This window comes from Lepidochelys olivacea (assembly GCF_965140295.1).
Source record: "Lepidochelys olivacea isolate rLepOli2 genome assembly, chromosome: 1".
Taxonomy (NCBI): Eukaryota; Metazoa; Chordata; order Testudines; family Cheloniidae; genus Lepidochelys; species Lepidochelys olivacea.
The window spans coordinates 126070197-126085734 of record NC_140411.1 but is presented as its reverse complement, the minus strand read 5'-3'; the positions used below and the strand labels follow the sequence as shown (position 1 = coordinate 126085734).

Sequence of the window (15538 nt, the reverse complement as noted above, 5' to 3'; positions counted from 1 at the left end):
ATTCTTAAGCATATTTTGATAGTTCAAAATAAATTTGTAGCTGAGTTTCATCTTTTGATTACAAAGGGCTGTGTGTGATTAATTGGGCCCTGTTTTGAATTTTTATATACTTGTTTCTAGGCAAAATTATTAATTTTGAGGTGGTTCAAGTTATTTTCAAAATAACATTCCAACTTTTGAGGAAGACCTTTGCTGGAAGCCAGTTCACACTAAATGAAGACCCACACCAAGAGAATTCCATCCAATGCACATTGTTCTGATGATCAGTGGAAAGCTCTCATTTCTCAGAATGGGAGATTATGCAAAGACTAACATGGCCACTGATGTCCAATAAATGAGGCTCATGCTATCTATTAATTCAGTAAAGGTAATCTTTTAACTTTACTAAGTATCTCAGAACCTTAATTGTCTTATCTTCAACCACTTACCTGTTGAAGAAGTTCACGATAAAAAGAAAGAGGAACAGAGCACAGTGGTTGAGATAGAAAAGAGACTGAGGTCCATATGCTCACTATGTGCAGATCAGGGCAGTCCCATTGAGGGAAAAGCTACACTGATTTACACCCACTGATGATTTGGCCCTTAAAAGTGCCAGCTGAAGCAGAAGTTCTCACAAGGCCAGGAAGAAAGAAGAGAAGGCCAAATGCATGCTCCATCCAAAGCTGGGCCCAGTGAGGACCAGTTGTCACTGCGATTATCCTGCTCTTGAAATAAGAAAAGCAGAAGCAGTTTTGACAGCAGCACCTTCATTCCCATGTCAGGATTGCATCTGTCACGTGTGCTACACTGAATGAAAGGCAGGAGCAGCATGTAGATACAGTGAGGCACCCTGCCCTCTTCCCAGGAAGATCTATTGTTTCTACTTCAAACCCTGCTAAACTAGTAGCTGCTGCCACTTGCCTCCTGTTCTCCAGTGCGGTTTAGATATCTCTGAGCCATCCACTGATATGATTTACCAGTCTTAAGAAACTGGTAGAGTCTTCAGTGCAAAAAAGAGTAACGCCGATCCAGACAAATTTAGAGAAATCTGACTGGCGTATGAAAGTTCTTATTGTGCTGGTATTCATTAGAACACCAAAGGTCAACTTGTTAGTAAGCAACTGTTATCAAAATGTAACCAGATATATTTTATAAATGTAATACACTTCAGGAAGTGCAGTTAAGCAGATAACTTCATTTGTAAGATGGTTGAAGGCTCTCAGGGCCCAATTCTGCAGCCTCCCCTCACTTGAGAAGTTTCACTGAAGTCACTGGAACTATCTGAGGGCGAAATTCACTCCTGTGTAGAAGCCCAGAGCATGGCTGATGACCACTCAAAATAGGGCTTAAATGGGATGTGAGCCGTGCATAAGCTGTGCTGGCCCTCTGCACAAAGATGAGTTTCTATCCAAGTGAATAAAGGCTGCAGGATTGAGCCTTTATCCATCAATATCGTACATCACAGTACCCCAAAGTATTGCAGGTAGCCAGTACAACTGCTCATCTGTTAGAGTCTAGTGCCTCCTTATGGTGAAATTCCCCATTTGTATGTTAAAAATATGGACTTGAAAATGCTGGTGGTGTTGTGGGGAAAAGTATTTATTATTTTCGTTGTAAAATGTGATATAATTAACAATATTGGAACTAAGACCAAACTTTATCTAGAAGAATAAACTTTATACTATATCATTACTATAAACAACATTTATACCTTCTAGATAAAGTTTGGTCTTAGTTCCAATCTTGTTAATTGTCTGGGTTTATTCCCCATGTCCCTCTACAATGGTTAATGTTATATTAGCATTATGGCCTTGGTTTAAAGAGATATTAGGCTGTCACAAAGAGGTAGCAAAGACAGGTAACATTTATAAACTCTAACATGTCCAAAATATAACCACTTTTCACATAATAAATAGGTGGAAAATGGCAGCACTTTGACATTTCAGAAAATTTGCTTGTCATAAAATATCAAAATTGGAAAAAAATGCAAACGTCTAAGACTGAAAAGATCTAATGCATTACTTTTTGCCCTATGGAAATATTTGGATTTGATAAATATCAGCAAAAGCCAAAATTAGTAATGGATTACTAGATGATAAATACACTTGAGAAAGAAAAAACAGGCTTACTGGCAGTACTATTGAGAGGATAAGCTTCCATGAATGTAGGCCTTGATAACAAAGGCAAAAAATTGAGCTATCTTGTTAGAAGTAGACAAGAGCAGTATTTGTTCTCACAAACAAACCCACAACATAATAAATTGATTAGAAGAGAATTACATAACAAATAAAAACATGGGGGGGTGAGTAAACCCAGACACTTTGGTAATATAATTTCAAGGGAGTTTCCCCAACTTAGACTAGCTATGCTGCTTAGACAAGTTTGTATTTGGTGTCTACATAACTGGAAAAAAGAAAAATTGGCAAACACTGAACTTGTCCACCCCTACAAACCATTTACTTTTTTTGTTTCGTTTTGTTTTGTTTTGTTTAAAACGATTGCAAAAATGTCATACAGGCTGTTCATCTTACTTCCCAGAATATGGCACATTAACTTGACTAGAAATCATAGTATCTATCTTTTTCCATATGTGATACATATATTTTTATCCATTCCTAGAAGACCCGGACTGTCATTTTGGCACTAAACTGCAATGTACCCAGTCTGAGCATAAAGGACTTAAGTTATGGTTCTTGCGGAACTGGTTATTAACAGAATAAGAATGTACGGCTATTTTTTAATCTATAATATTTACAGTATTGCACTTTACTGCACTTAATTGCATTTCACTAAAAGTAATGCTGCATCAGTATTATGCCTTAAAACCATATGTCCATCTTTGTTGTGTGAGTCATTCTTTCTATATCCTGTAAAAGAGCAAGATTTCAATTCAAAGATCCAGACATTCGGGAGAAAAAAATCAGAAAATCGACCTGCTCCTTTATGGCACAATGCATCTCAGCTAATTCAGGTGATTCTGGGTAAAGCAGGTGCATTCATATTGTTCCCATCACTCAAGTCACCACTGATGGTTAGTAAATTCTAGTCTGTCTTTTTTTTCCCCTTCTTTCCAAAAGACTTTTAGCCATTTGAGACACACTTTTTTTTTGTTATTGCTGCTTTTTTTTTTTTTTGAAGAAAAAAAAACTGCCTCGCCTCAAATCTGAAATTCCACATTTAAATTTAAACCAGTTCTGCAGCAGCAGCTCCTCAGCGATGGAAGATATTCATGGCAGTGAAATAATACTGTTGGCAACAAAGAAATGTCATCTTTAATGGAGACCAGCCCCAAGGATCTTTTTTTTGTTATTATTTTTGCTTGTTTGTTTTGTTTTAATAGATGTTACCATCTTCAAAATGTGTTGAGTTAGACACATGCACATGGTCGCAGAACTGACGGCAGCCGAGGACCTCACGCTGACGTGATCACTTTTGCTAGCGTCAAAATCCAAATGTCCCACTGTTCACAGATGAGCATAAGTTAAGGATTTTGTTCCCCACCTACTTTATCCTCCGGAAAGTCTTTGCTTGTGTGTGTGTGTGTGTGTGTATATGTGTTTAATCTGATGGCGGTTCGGGATGGTCTCACCCTACCATTGCATCTGGGGGAGCAGTTTTAACCGTGGAGCGCTAGGTGCCTGAAAAATAAAAAAGAAGGGCAGGCGACTGGGCCCCCGCAGTCCTCAGACGAACCGGGTGGGACGCGAAGGCTTTGATCGCGAAGGGGGAAGAGAGGAGGAACTGGGGACGTGTGGCGAAGGTCTTTAAAAGTACTTGCAGGCCTTCCACAAGCCAGCGAGCCGTGTCCCCCCCGCTCCCGCAGGCCTGGGGCGCGCCGGAGGGCAAGCGGGAGCGGCGCGGGAGGCCTGGCCGCACACACACACACACACACACACGCACGCGGGCGCGGCACGGCGGAAAGTGTCAGAGCCCCAGCGCCTCGGCATGTTTCCTGGCCTTGAGTCGCAGGTCGGCGATGCTGGAGTTTTTGCTGTTGCTCTTGGCGGCGGCGGCCACCACCGCAGCGGCGGAGGCGGACTCGGCCAGAGAGGCGATGGGGAGTCCGAAGGGCGGCGGGGGGAACATCAGGTAGGGCGCGTGGGCCGCCAGGTGCGGGTGGAGGTGGGGGTGGGCGTGGGCCACGCCTTCCAGCTGCAGCTGCGCTTGGACCTGGGAAAGCAGAGCCCGGGGAGCCGGGTGAGAAGGGGCCTGGCGGTGCGGGCTTTCCAGCCGCCGCGGGTCACGAGCTGCCCTCTCCCTCCTCCCCCACACCTGGCAGGGGACTAGCCACCTCCCCGGGCCGCGGCCGCGGCCGCGCCCTCCCCCGGCGAGCGGGGCCTCCTGCGCTGTCGCAGGCCGCATGCGCCGAGGCGGGGAAACGGACTCGGTTTACGAAGCCGAGCCACATGGCGCCCCGTCACCGCTCCCTCCCCACCGCCCCTGAGCAGAGGTTTCAGCGGGAGCCATTTATTGGCACTTTACTCGACTGCCTGCCCGCCGATCCGGCCTAGCTTTAGTGCGGTTCCAACGTCGGCTGTCTCCGCACGGGGGACTGCGCGTTGGCGTCGGAGCCGCTCGCGTGGTTTGGCAGCACAGGGTGCGAGCTCGTGGCGAGAAAGCGCCGCAGGGCCCGGCGGGCCGAGGAATTCGAATCGGCGCAGTTCAAGAGGGATACGAGCTCCGCCGCCGTCTGAACAAACTAACGCGTTGGCCTCTCGAGCAGCAGCAGCAGCAAGTGTGCAGGTTGCTGCGTTCTCAAGGAAAGGACTAGAGCTGCAAGTGGGAAAGAGGGGCCTGGGCTTGGAGTCGCCGCTTTAACCCCTTGCACGCAGCAGGCGCAGGGAGCATGAATAAAGGAGACAGCTAGGCACTGGTTTGATTTAAACAGGTACTGCAAAGCTGGAGGAGGACTGACTGGTTGATAGTAAACATTCCGCTCAGCACTTATACAGAGAGAATAGAGGCATATTTAGGCCTTCTAATATTTACAAAAATGAGCTGGCCATCGCGTGGGCGCCAACAAGTGCTAAATAGCATTTTTTTCTAGGGGTGTTTATTTATATCTTTCTAAAAAAACTCTTTAACCTTGTAAAAGGGACCAGTGGCCAGTGTTTACTTTGGCGCTTTTTAGACCTGCACAAACACACTGGATTGACAGAGAGATCTCTGCATCGGGTGTGGGTTTTCTCCCCCAAGATATGAGTTTTTCAAAAATCAATAGCATTAAGCTGTGCCTTTTACCTAGTTTGCTTTTGGGAAACCGATTCCTCAATCGGTTATGTAAAGGCACAAAAAGGAAATGCCACAAGCTGTAGCTTGCACTGTTAAGTGGCATCTGGGCTGGCTTGCCTCTCTTCTCCCTTGTTTCCTGAGTAGTGCCAGCCTAACTCCACTGACTTCAAAGGGGATTGCTCCTGATTTAGGCACATGGAGCAGACTTAGGCCCAATAGATATAGAATATCAGGGTTGGAAGGGACCTCAGGAGGTCATCTAGTCTAACCCCCTGCTCAAACTGGGACCAATACCCAATTTTTGCCCCAGATCCTTAAATGGCCCCCTCAAGGATTGAACTCACAACCCTGGGTTTAGCAGGCCAATACTCAAACTGCTGAGCTATCCCTGTCGCATATAAAGGTGCTGGAACTAGAGGTGTTGAAGTGGTTTCCATTATAGCCAGGGTTTACAGTTTGGTTCAATGGCTCTCAGCACCCACACCATGTAAATTATTCCAGCACCCTGGCCCGTTCCTCATCTAAAATATTGCCCCTCCCCCATTGTGAAGAGTCTGGGTGAGAATACACACTGTGTCTTGCACACCACAGTCAGCCATTTATACAGGAGGTCGATGCTACCCGGCATCTACACTCTGGGGGGGAGGGGCTGCAAATATGTGTCTAAAAGTCTCAGTAACTGACAGGCTCTAGTGAAGCGAAGCTCCCCCTGGCGGTGCGGACAACTTGCCTTCATCTGGAAGCGTGCACGTGAGCGCCCAGCCCTTGAACTGGGAGCAAAAGCCAGCGCGTGATCGTCCCCCGTGCCCAGGGAAATGGACGCAGGGAGCGCCAGGAGCATTTTTGTTTCTTGGACTCCCCGTGCTGGAGATTTTTGCAGGGCCGAGGCCAGCTCCGGGCGAGTCACCTTCCCTGGGTTTGGGCTTGGAGAAGGGACAGCTCCTAACGGGGAGGCTTGTCTTTGCCACGTCCCGGCCCAGCGAGCCGGCTGCTGCACAAGGCACCGGTTTCATCCTTCCGAGGGCGCCCTGCGCCAGTAGCACAGTCCCCGTCTCGCGAAGGAAGAGGCTCCCCACCTTCCCTTCCTGTTGCCCTGGGCTCTGTCCGCATCAGGGGACTGCGAGGGAGGATGCTGGGCTGGGCTGGCCAACCCTTCCCTCTCCTAATGCACGGGCCAGATCCTGCAACCAAACTCCCCTTTGACTGAGCGCAGGAGACTTGAGCCTCCTGGGAGGGAGGGGGTTGGCTGGGCTGCTGACTCCTTCATTTGCGCATCTGGGCGCCCACAGGGCCAGAGCACACCGGGAAAGGAGGGGCAGACCTACAGCCGCCTGCCTCTGCCTGAGCAGGGGAGGCGAGAGGAGGGGGGTGTTTGGAAAGAGGCCCCTTCTGAAGTTTTACAGCGTGCTTTTAATACGTGCCAACTTCGCTATAAATGGCACTTGTAAACGTGTCCCACTTCCTCCTTTGGCGGTGAAAGGGCAGCAGAGGAAGAGGGCAGGCAGGAGCCTCAGGCATTGGGGCAGGCGTTTAACGGGAAGCAAAACGAACTACCTGTTGGAAAGGCATCCTCAGGGCTCCCATATTCACATAAGGGGCCACTCGGCAGGCGTCTAAATGGCTGGCAGTTCCCAGGATCACACCTGCAAGGAGAGACATGGCACGGTCAGCCCCGTGGGTGGCATTTTCCCTTCTTGCCATTCCCGGCCTTCTTCTCCATTACTCAGTGACCATCCCACCCATCCACTCCCTGAATCCGGGCTCTCAGACCCACCTTTATGCATCTGATTCTCCTGCTTTCGGCACTTCGCTCTCCTGTTCTGGAACCAGACCTGCAAAAATAAAAACAAAAAGGGGAAGGTAGACAGACAGCTGCTGAGAAGCGGGACTAGCAAGCGGAGGCCAAGCAGTTCGTATAATTTTAATGATGTGTATAAAATAAACACACACACACACACACACAAGGCTACTGAGTGGCCACTGCGCGTTGTGTGAGTGATTATGACTCTCACAGTCCTGTTAGAATGGCTTAGAGAACGTGGGACCGACACCAAACAAACAACCAACATTCATTCTCCTCTTTTGATTGCCAGTGTATCGAGCCTGGCCAGCACATCAAAAGTTACCGTAAAGCCTCTACAATCCTGAAAACAAACATTTCGGAACCGTGGCCCTCTTTCTAAACGCACGCCCCCAGTATTCCCCAGACTTGCAGGATTTCCAGGCTTTCACTCCCTTGTGCCACCCATAGAGGGTGAGCAGTCGCGATTGATAAAGCAAATACCAAAATTGTGTCCCTCACAGATCTCCCTTCATGATGATATCATCTTTTTCTCCTCATATTTAAGCCAAACCGGTAACATTTTGTCAAACTTCAGTGCTCGATTTCTAGCCCATAAAATCTGTTACCAATCCAAAACTTCAGTTTTATGGGTTTTGAGAGATTTTAAGGTTTCACATAAAATAATAAATCCAGACTTGGGCAAATGGACTGAATTATTCTCCATTACATTAACTTTTTATTTTTGAAAAAATGTTCCTGCTGACGTTTTAATGTTCTTACTTGCAGGCAATAACGGACTCTTTCAGATTTGGGTTTAAGGAATTATTTATACTACCAGCAGGAAAATATCAATAATCCTCATCTAATTCCAGTCATTCTAACTGTTAAACAAATGCAAAAATCCGGTTGTCATTGTTTCTCTTTTACTTCTATTCGAGAGTGTTTCAGACGTTTGAGTTTATTGTTTCCTCTCCTTTCTCAAATGGCTAGTTTAATGAAGTGAGTTGAGTTGATTGTCAGACGCTCAGATTCAAATGTTTTTGCCCAGTTTTATTCTTACACAAAACCTACCAAATGTGCACAAACATTGACTTGTGGTGCTGATAAAATCTTGAAGCTAAGAAGCACCTTCAACCTTTGATGTTCTTACACTTGCCAAGTGATCATACGGTTAATTAATACTAACTGCACTTCCTACATCAAGTTTTCCCTTCAAGCTTTCTTCAGTTGCCTTAATGATGGTCATTTACAACGGAGTAATTAGTGCAAAGAAAGGCTTCCAACGGCATTAATTACCCAGGGTACCTCAGTGATTTTCTTAAGTAGGAATTGGCCTTCTCTACTCTGGAGCGCAATTCTTTCTGCTCAGGGTCGCCAGATGATCGCGTGAATAATAGCGAACCCTCTTCAGCTGAGCAAACCCTGAGCTATGGGTCTAACTGAAAACTATAACCTGGATTTTTCAAGAGCACGACCTTTCCGTGTACTAATAAAGTATCTGCCTTTCAAACTCATGCCAGCTTGGCTTCGTGTTATTGTCACTCTGCTTTCTTGAACTAATGACTACTGAAAAATTGTATTTTTCAAACCAAAAATATATACCCCAATAATAAACATTTAAAACTTTGTACCAAGCTACTGTCATTTCGGGTGAGGACCTTTGTTGCTGCGACCACAATGCATTTGGTATGGCGGTGATCCTTGCATAAAATCTTGCATAATGACAGGTTTCAGAGTAGCAGCCGTGTTAGTCTGTATCCGCAAAAAGAAAAGGACTTGTGGCACCTTAGAGACTAACAAATTTATTTGAGCATAAGCTTTCGTGAGCTACAGCTCACTTCATCGGATGCATAGAATTCTATGTATTCTATGCATCCGATGAAGTGAGCTTTAGCTGACAAAAGCTTATGCTCTAATAAATTTGTTAGTCTCTAAGGTGCCACAAGTCCTACTTTTCTTTTTGCATAAAATCTGTCTTTTTTTTTTTTTTTGGCGAAGGAGTTTAAATCGTCATGAGGAATTTAAGCAGCGTGTAAACAACTTCCCCTGCAAATCAGAATATCCTTCAAACAAAAAAATATATTTAAATCTGCAAAACGAAGTGCCCTTTCCCTTTAGCTATGAAAAATAAGGTTAAGAGGAATAAAAGTGATGAATTAGCCACTGCGTTAAGCGATAATAAATCAGGCTTGGTGTGATTCACGATCAGTTCCAATTAGTCATGAATATGCTAAGTAAAGCACAGTACACTGTTTTAGACAGTTATTTCTTCATTAAGGATCACTCAGTGATTTCTTTCACAAATGCTCTAATCTGATTTCCTTTTGATTTCCATTAGAGACAGTGAATAATGACATTTAATTTAGCCCTGCACCATAAACCCAAAGATATTTGTTGTAATTGAATTACTGCCTGCTCCTCACTATGGTCTCATAACTTTCAATTATAACCCTGACAGCTGGGTGATATGAGTTTCCAGTACAACACTAAAAATAAAAGGTTAATAAGGACTAGCTACCATAGGAGCTTCAATTTATTTACAGCAAATTTCCACACTAAATTGAAACTATATCCTTTAACAACAAGGGACAGGCGGTGCAGAGAGGGATTAGAGAACAGTTCTGAAAGTATTAAAATATCCCTCCTTTTCCTCCTTTCTTTTTTCCTACTCCCTCTTTTTAACTATAGTGAGTCCTCTGTTTTTTCCTAATTAATTATCTTATTTTCCTTTTTTTACATTACTATTATCAGCCTTCTTCATTCAGTCCTCTTTTTAAAAAATAGAGAAATGAAATTTTGTCTTGCTTATAATTCCCACTTGAATCAACGTCACCATTTTTAATTTTTTTATATTTTATTTTTGGTGTGGTATTTCAAGTTCTGCCAGCTCTTGAAGCACCAATTTTGCTGTAACTATGAACATCCTGTTAAGGTGCTGCTACTCAGTAATAAACTACTTGAAAGAAAGAGTGCAGAATTCAATTACAAGTAATTTATTTTTATAGAAACAGTACATCAAGGCCCTGGAAAGATATTACAGAGCCAAAGCAAGAAGATCTGGGAAGATGACATAAGATTTGATGTCCCCTTCAGCAAAAGTTTAATCTTTTCATTAATTTATATGGTGCGGTTAGATCAATCTTCCAGGAGAATGTAGGCCACCAGCCCTTTCAACCCCTGCAATATTCCCCTAGATTAGAAGTCTCCCTTTTTAAGGCATATGATCCACACCACAAGGTCCCTTCTCCAGCTTGTTTTATACAGAAAGACTCCACAGCTGAGAAAAACTAGCTACACTATTTATTTCGGGAAATGCCTCAAGGAGGCACTTATTTAAAGCTAGATAGACATTTACTCCGATAAGTACCTGAAGGATTTGGAAGGCACAGATTCTTCCTCTTTGCTTTCCAAAGACTAGACATTTATAATATTTAAGGGGGGAAACAAAGAGAATCACCCTGCCATCCGAAGCCTAGTGTGTATATTTATTTACATATATAAGCATATATACATGTTATTTTTCTTCAGAGAAATTGATGTGATTAAAAAGTAAAAGGATTTATTTCCTCTGTTAGCCATGTAGAGAATAACAACCTGATAAGAGTTTTTCTTTAAATTTGTTCGCCCTGTGCTCCTGCTCAGGGATCCACAGGTTGATCTTATTAATTCTTTTTTACATGACATCTGCTTTTGGAATGGATTCTCTGTTTATTTCTCTTTTTTTCCCCCTCCCCTTGGCTATCAAGGAGAAAGTTAAAATATTTTTTAATCGATTCGAAGACACAATGAGCAATTCTGCGAGGTTTTGATTGCCACATTTTTGTGGCTATGTCTAAGGATTATGAGACCTTAAAAAAAGGCAGAGAGGGAAAATATACCAGATGGGGTGCAATGAATTCATATGCTTGCTATGCGAGTCAGATGGGAGCACCTTTCCCCCGGCTCTAGATAATCCAGTCCCAGAGCACCCAAACCGTCTAGCCTTATCCATGACAATTGTTTTCTGATTTTTTTTAAAAAACATCCCCATAAAAGGAGAGCAGGGCGAAAGAAAAAGATGGGGATTAAGGGGGAGGTTATTTAGTGATCAGATGAGTTTGCAAAAGCAATTCATTACATTATTAATTAGATAATTTCTAAAAACTAAAGGCAACAATGGAGGAGTTTAAGAAATATATTTAGCAGAACAAGTTCACCGGATATACAAACAGCTTCCCACCAGACGTGTCGTTTCTGCTTTCAGCTCTCCTGCTTTGAATGAAACAGGGCACTGTGCTAGAATCCACTGGCAGTCAGGAACTGAGGTGAGGACATTTCCAGGAACATAATGCAAGAGTCTTTCTCTTACCTGAACTCTAGCTTCAGAGAGTCCCAGCCTCTGGCTTAATTCCTCCCTCATGAAGGCATCTGGATAGTGAGTCTCATCAAAAAGTCTTTCCAGCTCATTCAGCTGCTCTAGTGTGAAATTGGTTCTGCTTCTCCTCTGTTTGAGCTTGGTCTGTCCATCTTCATCTTCTGACTTCACGTCTTCCCTCTTCTCTTTGCACTCGTAGATCCCTGCCGGGGGGTGGGGAGGGAGCGGGGGACACAGAGCTTCGCTTTAGTATCTCACAAAAGTTTCTTTTGCACAGGAGGCTAGTTTTTCTTTTCCTCTCCTCTTCCCCAACCTGATTCTAAACTAGAGGAAAGTGCCATTAAACAGAATCACTCTCATGTTGTCACGCACAGAATTTTTGCTTCGGGGGAAAGGGGCGGTGAAGGGAGCGCAGTTTTTTGTGTCTTTATAGAGAAATATTATTTATTATGTATCCCCATCCCATGGCAACGTACCTCTTCTTGCACTAGCTACACCCTGTCACCCAACAAGAGCAACAGTGTAGGGAAAGCGTAAGCAATCGATTGGAGCAGAAAATAACACACCATCACAGAGCCATGACAGGGATGTTACCCCAGTGGACTACCGTGGAAGTTATGCCTGAGTGAAGACTGCAGCATCGGGCCCCAAAATATAGCTGCCCTCTAGGGGAATGCTGGGAAATATTTAATCACTGTGTCCGACCATCGCTCCTTTTACATATCAGGAGGGTCTGAGCCACTGTTTCACGAACAGCAACGGTATCCGTGCGAGGAAAAAGAAGGGGCTTGGGGGTTTTTTGGTTCGCTGGTGAATTTCGCCATGTGAGGACCATTTAAAAACAAGTCACTAACCAGCACCTATGATGCGTTGGTAACTGCAGTTGAAGAAGGGTCGCAGACGAATGCTGGGAAATCGTTCTGCTAACCCTATGTGGAGCCAGTGGAAAGGGGCGTGGGGAGGGGCAGCTCTGGGTTGCTGTTTTCTTTAGAAGTAAATGCAGTTATGCAGGGCATTGCCTACCGCTGTTGGGGTGAAGGCAAAACATTCGCGTGGTAAGAGAATTTTGTCCATTGTTTAGCTACACGGGCGTGAGCCACTTCGCCAAAAATACCTGGGGAAACTCCAAGCTGTTGGCAGGGGTCGGTCATCTTTCTGTGTCGCTGGAAGAATCCGGCCTTGTTACATCGGGGGAGGGGGGGGAGCTCACACACACACACCCCTCCCATCAAGGAATAACGTGCTTCCTCTCTACCTCCTCACTCCCATCTTGGCCGCCTTTGGGGAAATCGCTAGAAAAGAAGGTGCCAGGGGCGGGGGAGCGTTTCTAACCTGAGACTGATGTCTCCTGTGGAGCATCCGTCCACATGGAAACTGGGGCATGTGGAGATTTACACTGAGGAGGGGAAAACATTACAACGAGGCCAAAAACAAACCTCGGCGTTTTCTCTCTGGCTTGTTTTGGAAAAGGGACCTAGGGCGCAAATCCTCTTTTAATCGTAATAACGAAAATGGCCAAAACCATTTGATCAGCAGAGGGTGTCTATTTTAATCACGCTTGTGCCAGCCAGCTGCATGCCCTCGACCAAATCTGATTGTATAGCCGCGAAAAGGTTACCCAAATTGTTCCACCGCCGCGCGATTTAAGGAGTCCCAGCAAGGTCTTTATTCCCCCCCCCCCAGTTGTTTCTTTTGTTCTGATCCGCCTCACAGCCAGTGTGGGGCTGGGGGTGAGAATAAATGTACAGAGATAATGTTGAATTCCCCCCCCCGCCGTCCCCCAAAAATCTGGTGACTACTAAATGAAAATATTTGAATGAAGCGGGGTCTGTGCCAGTGGAAATCCAAGGAGAAGAGGCCACCAGAACCCAAATCTTCGTTTTCACTTCTTAACTTAAACTACAACAGTTCACATCAATTCACGGCCCCCTCCTTATAGACTGCTGTTCGATTGCTTAACACTTTCACGTTTGCCTGTCCTTTGCCTAAAACAAGCGTTTGGCCCGCATTCCTCACTGTAATGTATGCGGTTTTCATGAAGCCGTATTTAAACAAGATATTTCTAACTAAATGAATAAACAGTGATGAGCCGTGTAGAAAGATAAACTGAGTCTTGTGGTAGATACATTCTCCGCAGAGAATTAAGCATGCCCACAGTGTATACAAAATATTGGATAGTCATATCGGTGGGATTGGAATAGCATATTGAAATCAGTGAAATTAGATTGAACCTTTACCTGCACTGACGTTGTCACAAACGCCTCATCTTGCACAACTCCGCCCTCTCACCTCCACCCCACCCCTCTATACATAGACGGATTAGATTAGATTAGATAAACACAGTCTAACATTTACATGCTTAGAATAAAAAAAGGGGGGGAGTTTTGAACAATATCCATGTTTCCTTTTAATAAGACTTCCTTTTTGAATAATTTCTATAAATGGTGTCCATGCTTTGTAATCTTGATCATTAAAAATAAAAATAACGAAGTGCTAAGTGAGATATACTTCTTCAGAAATACAGGCCTCAAGTACATTATAAGACTTAAAAAAGAATTATTCTCAAAATTATTGTATATGGGTTTTTTACTGTGAATTCAAGTGTCTTTCAGTCAGCGTTTCATTAAACGGTTTTTCAAAAAAGTTGAAAGGTTGGTTGTTGTTCACAAACCAATTAGACGATTTTTATTATCGCCAGGTGTAGCCTAGTTAGTAGCTCCCAGGACAGGTCGACCTGACCAACTTGCCCGGAGACACTTTCTCAGCTTTTTGTTCCCCCCATGATTTGATTCTCTCTTTCTCTCTGTGTGTGTGAATGAAAAAGTACTCATGTTTTAAAATTCGATAGCGTCTAGGGACGTAGAGGTGAAACTAGTTTGACAAAGGTGAGATTGCCAGACAGGACTGAATGTCCTGAACCTGATGACAGCATATGTATCCAAGGCTTGGAATGTTTCGCTGTCTCCATGATTATCTGCCCCTTAGAGTACACGCACAGCTATGCTGCTTTATGACTTCTCACTACCCACTTATATACGAAAACAATCTACTGACTGATCTGTGTTCTGCAAGACAAAATTGTCCAAAGGCAGCGCCTTAAGGTCCAGCTTTCTCCCAGAAGAAGCAGCATCCTGATGGCCCGGAAACAGGAAGAACATGTCTTCTGATGCATTAGAACTCCCTGGACAAGATTTCCTCATTCGCCTACCCATGGAACTTCTAACCCCCTACAGAGCATTGTTAAGGCACCTACAATCTGTCCGATTTCCGATTTAAAGGGGGGACTCTGGCTAAACTAAAGTGGCTACTTCCCCTTTCACTGTTAAACCAAACCTCTCTCTCTCTACACACACACGCACACGCGCGCACACACAAAGGCATGAAACTGATGAGCGTGTGCTCTCATCGGGACGCATCGGTTTCAATTAACTGAGTTTCACCCCTCATTTCAGGCGAGCGGCAAAGCTGAAGGGCCGCAGTGTGGAAAGAAGGGAGAGGAAGGCTCCCGGCGTGGAGCCGGCTTTGCAGAGGGGGCTCCCGCCTGCACAGTGCTTACCTTCCGAAGTCCTGCCCGTGCTGAACTCTTTCAGTTTGTCCTTGTCACTCTCTACATGGTCTTTGAAAAGATGCACCGGGCAATGGTTGCTGCTCTCAGTAATGTCCTGCAGGTTAGTGTCAGAGTTTCCAAGCTCCCTAGATCGAGCCAACCCACTCTCCAAAACTTCCCTGTACGTGATAGTCTCCTTCTTGCTGCTGCTGCTGCTGCTGCTGCTGCTCTCTTTGCTTTTCTGGTCAAAAGATTTGGATACAAAAGCTGTAAGTTCTTCCATGGCTGCCCGGCGATCTTATCCACAGAGATCCACTTGTTTTCAGCAGGAGATCTGGCCGTCTTCTGCACGCTTTTTTTGCACGTAGAAGATGGGCTGTATAGGGTTAGATCACTCCTGCTGTTATTTATGCCTTTCAATTTGAGATCACACTATTTATACATGGCTACCTCAGCCCAACCCCCAGCTTTCCCTGTCTCCAGCAATTACTGACTGCTCCATAGTCGCAGGCGGACTCCTAGCAGCTATCTCCCCCACCTCAGTCCAGCAATTGGCTTTCTTTTCATTTCATCACTGTTTGGCATCTTTGCACCTTGATTTAGGGAGGCAAAGAGCACAAGCAACTAGAGAGAGAGAGAGAAA

General features: G+C 44.7%; 1 protein-coding gene across 2 annotated transcripts; it reads right to left on the bottom strand.

Annotated features, from left to right (window-relative positions):
- Positions 1–1938: 1938 nt before the first annotated feature.
- Positions 1939–15286, bottom strand: SHOX (SHOX homeobox). 2 transcript variants are annotated; one of them, XM_084617057.1, is made up of 5 exons: positions 14905–15286; positions 11343–11551; positions 6986–7043; positions 6763–6854; positions 1939–4149 (listed from the first exon to the last, which is right to left on the bottom strand). In XM_084617057.1, exons 1-5 carry the CDS (start codon positions 15176–15178, stop codon positions 3904–3906), a joined length of 879 nt encoding a protein of 292 aa, XP_084473183.1. In that variant the 5' UTR covers positions 15179–15286; the 3' UTR covers positions 1939–3903. The 2 variants fall into 2 exon arrangements, with proteins under 2 accessions (XP_084473183.1, XP_084473184.1); XM_084617058.1 differs by having other exon boundaries at positions 6766–6854.
- Between the last annotated feature and the right edge of the window lie 252 nt (positions 15287–15538).

What these genes read in the sequence shown, in the direction of transcription:
- SHOX (XM_084617057.1), bottom strand. Translation starts at nt 15,178, where the DNA reads ATGGAAGAACTTACAGCTTTTGTATCCAAATCTTTTGACCAGAAAAGC. An exon ending in TCTCTGAAGCTAGAGTTCAG is followed by an intron (nt 7,044 to 11,342) that starts GTAAGAGAAAGA and finishes TTATTTTTGCAG; the next exon opens with GTCTGGTTCCAGAACAGGAG. An exon ending in GGAGAATCAGATGCATAAAG is followed by an intron (nt 6,855 to 6,985) that starts GTGGGTCTGAGA and finishes CTCTCCTTGCAG; the next exon opens with GTGTGATCCTGGGAACTGCC.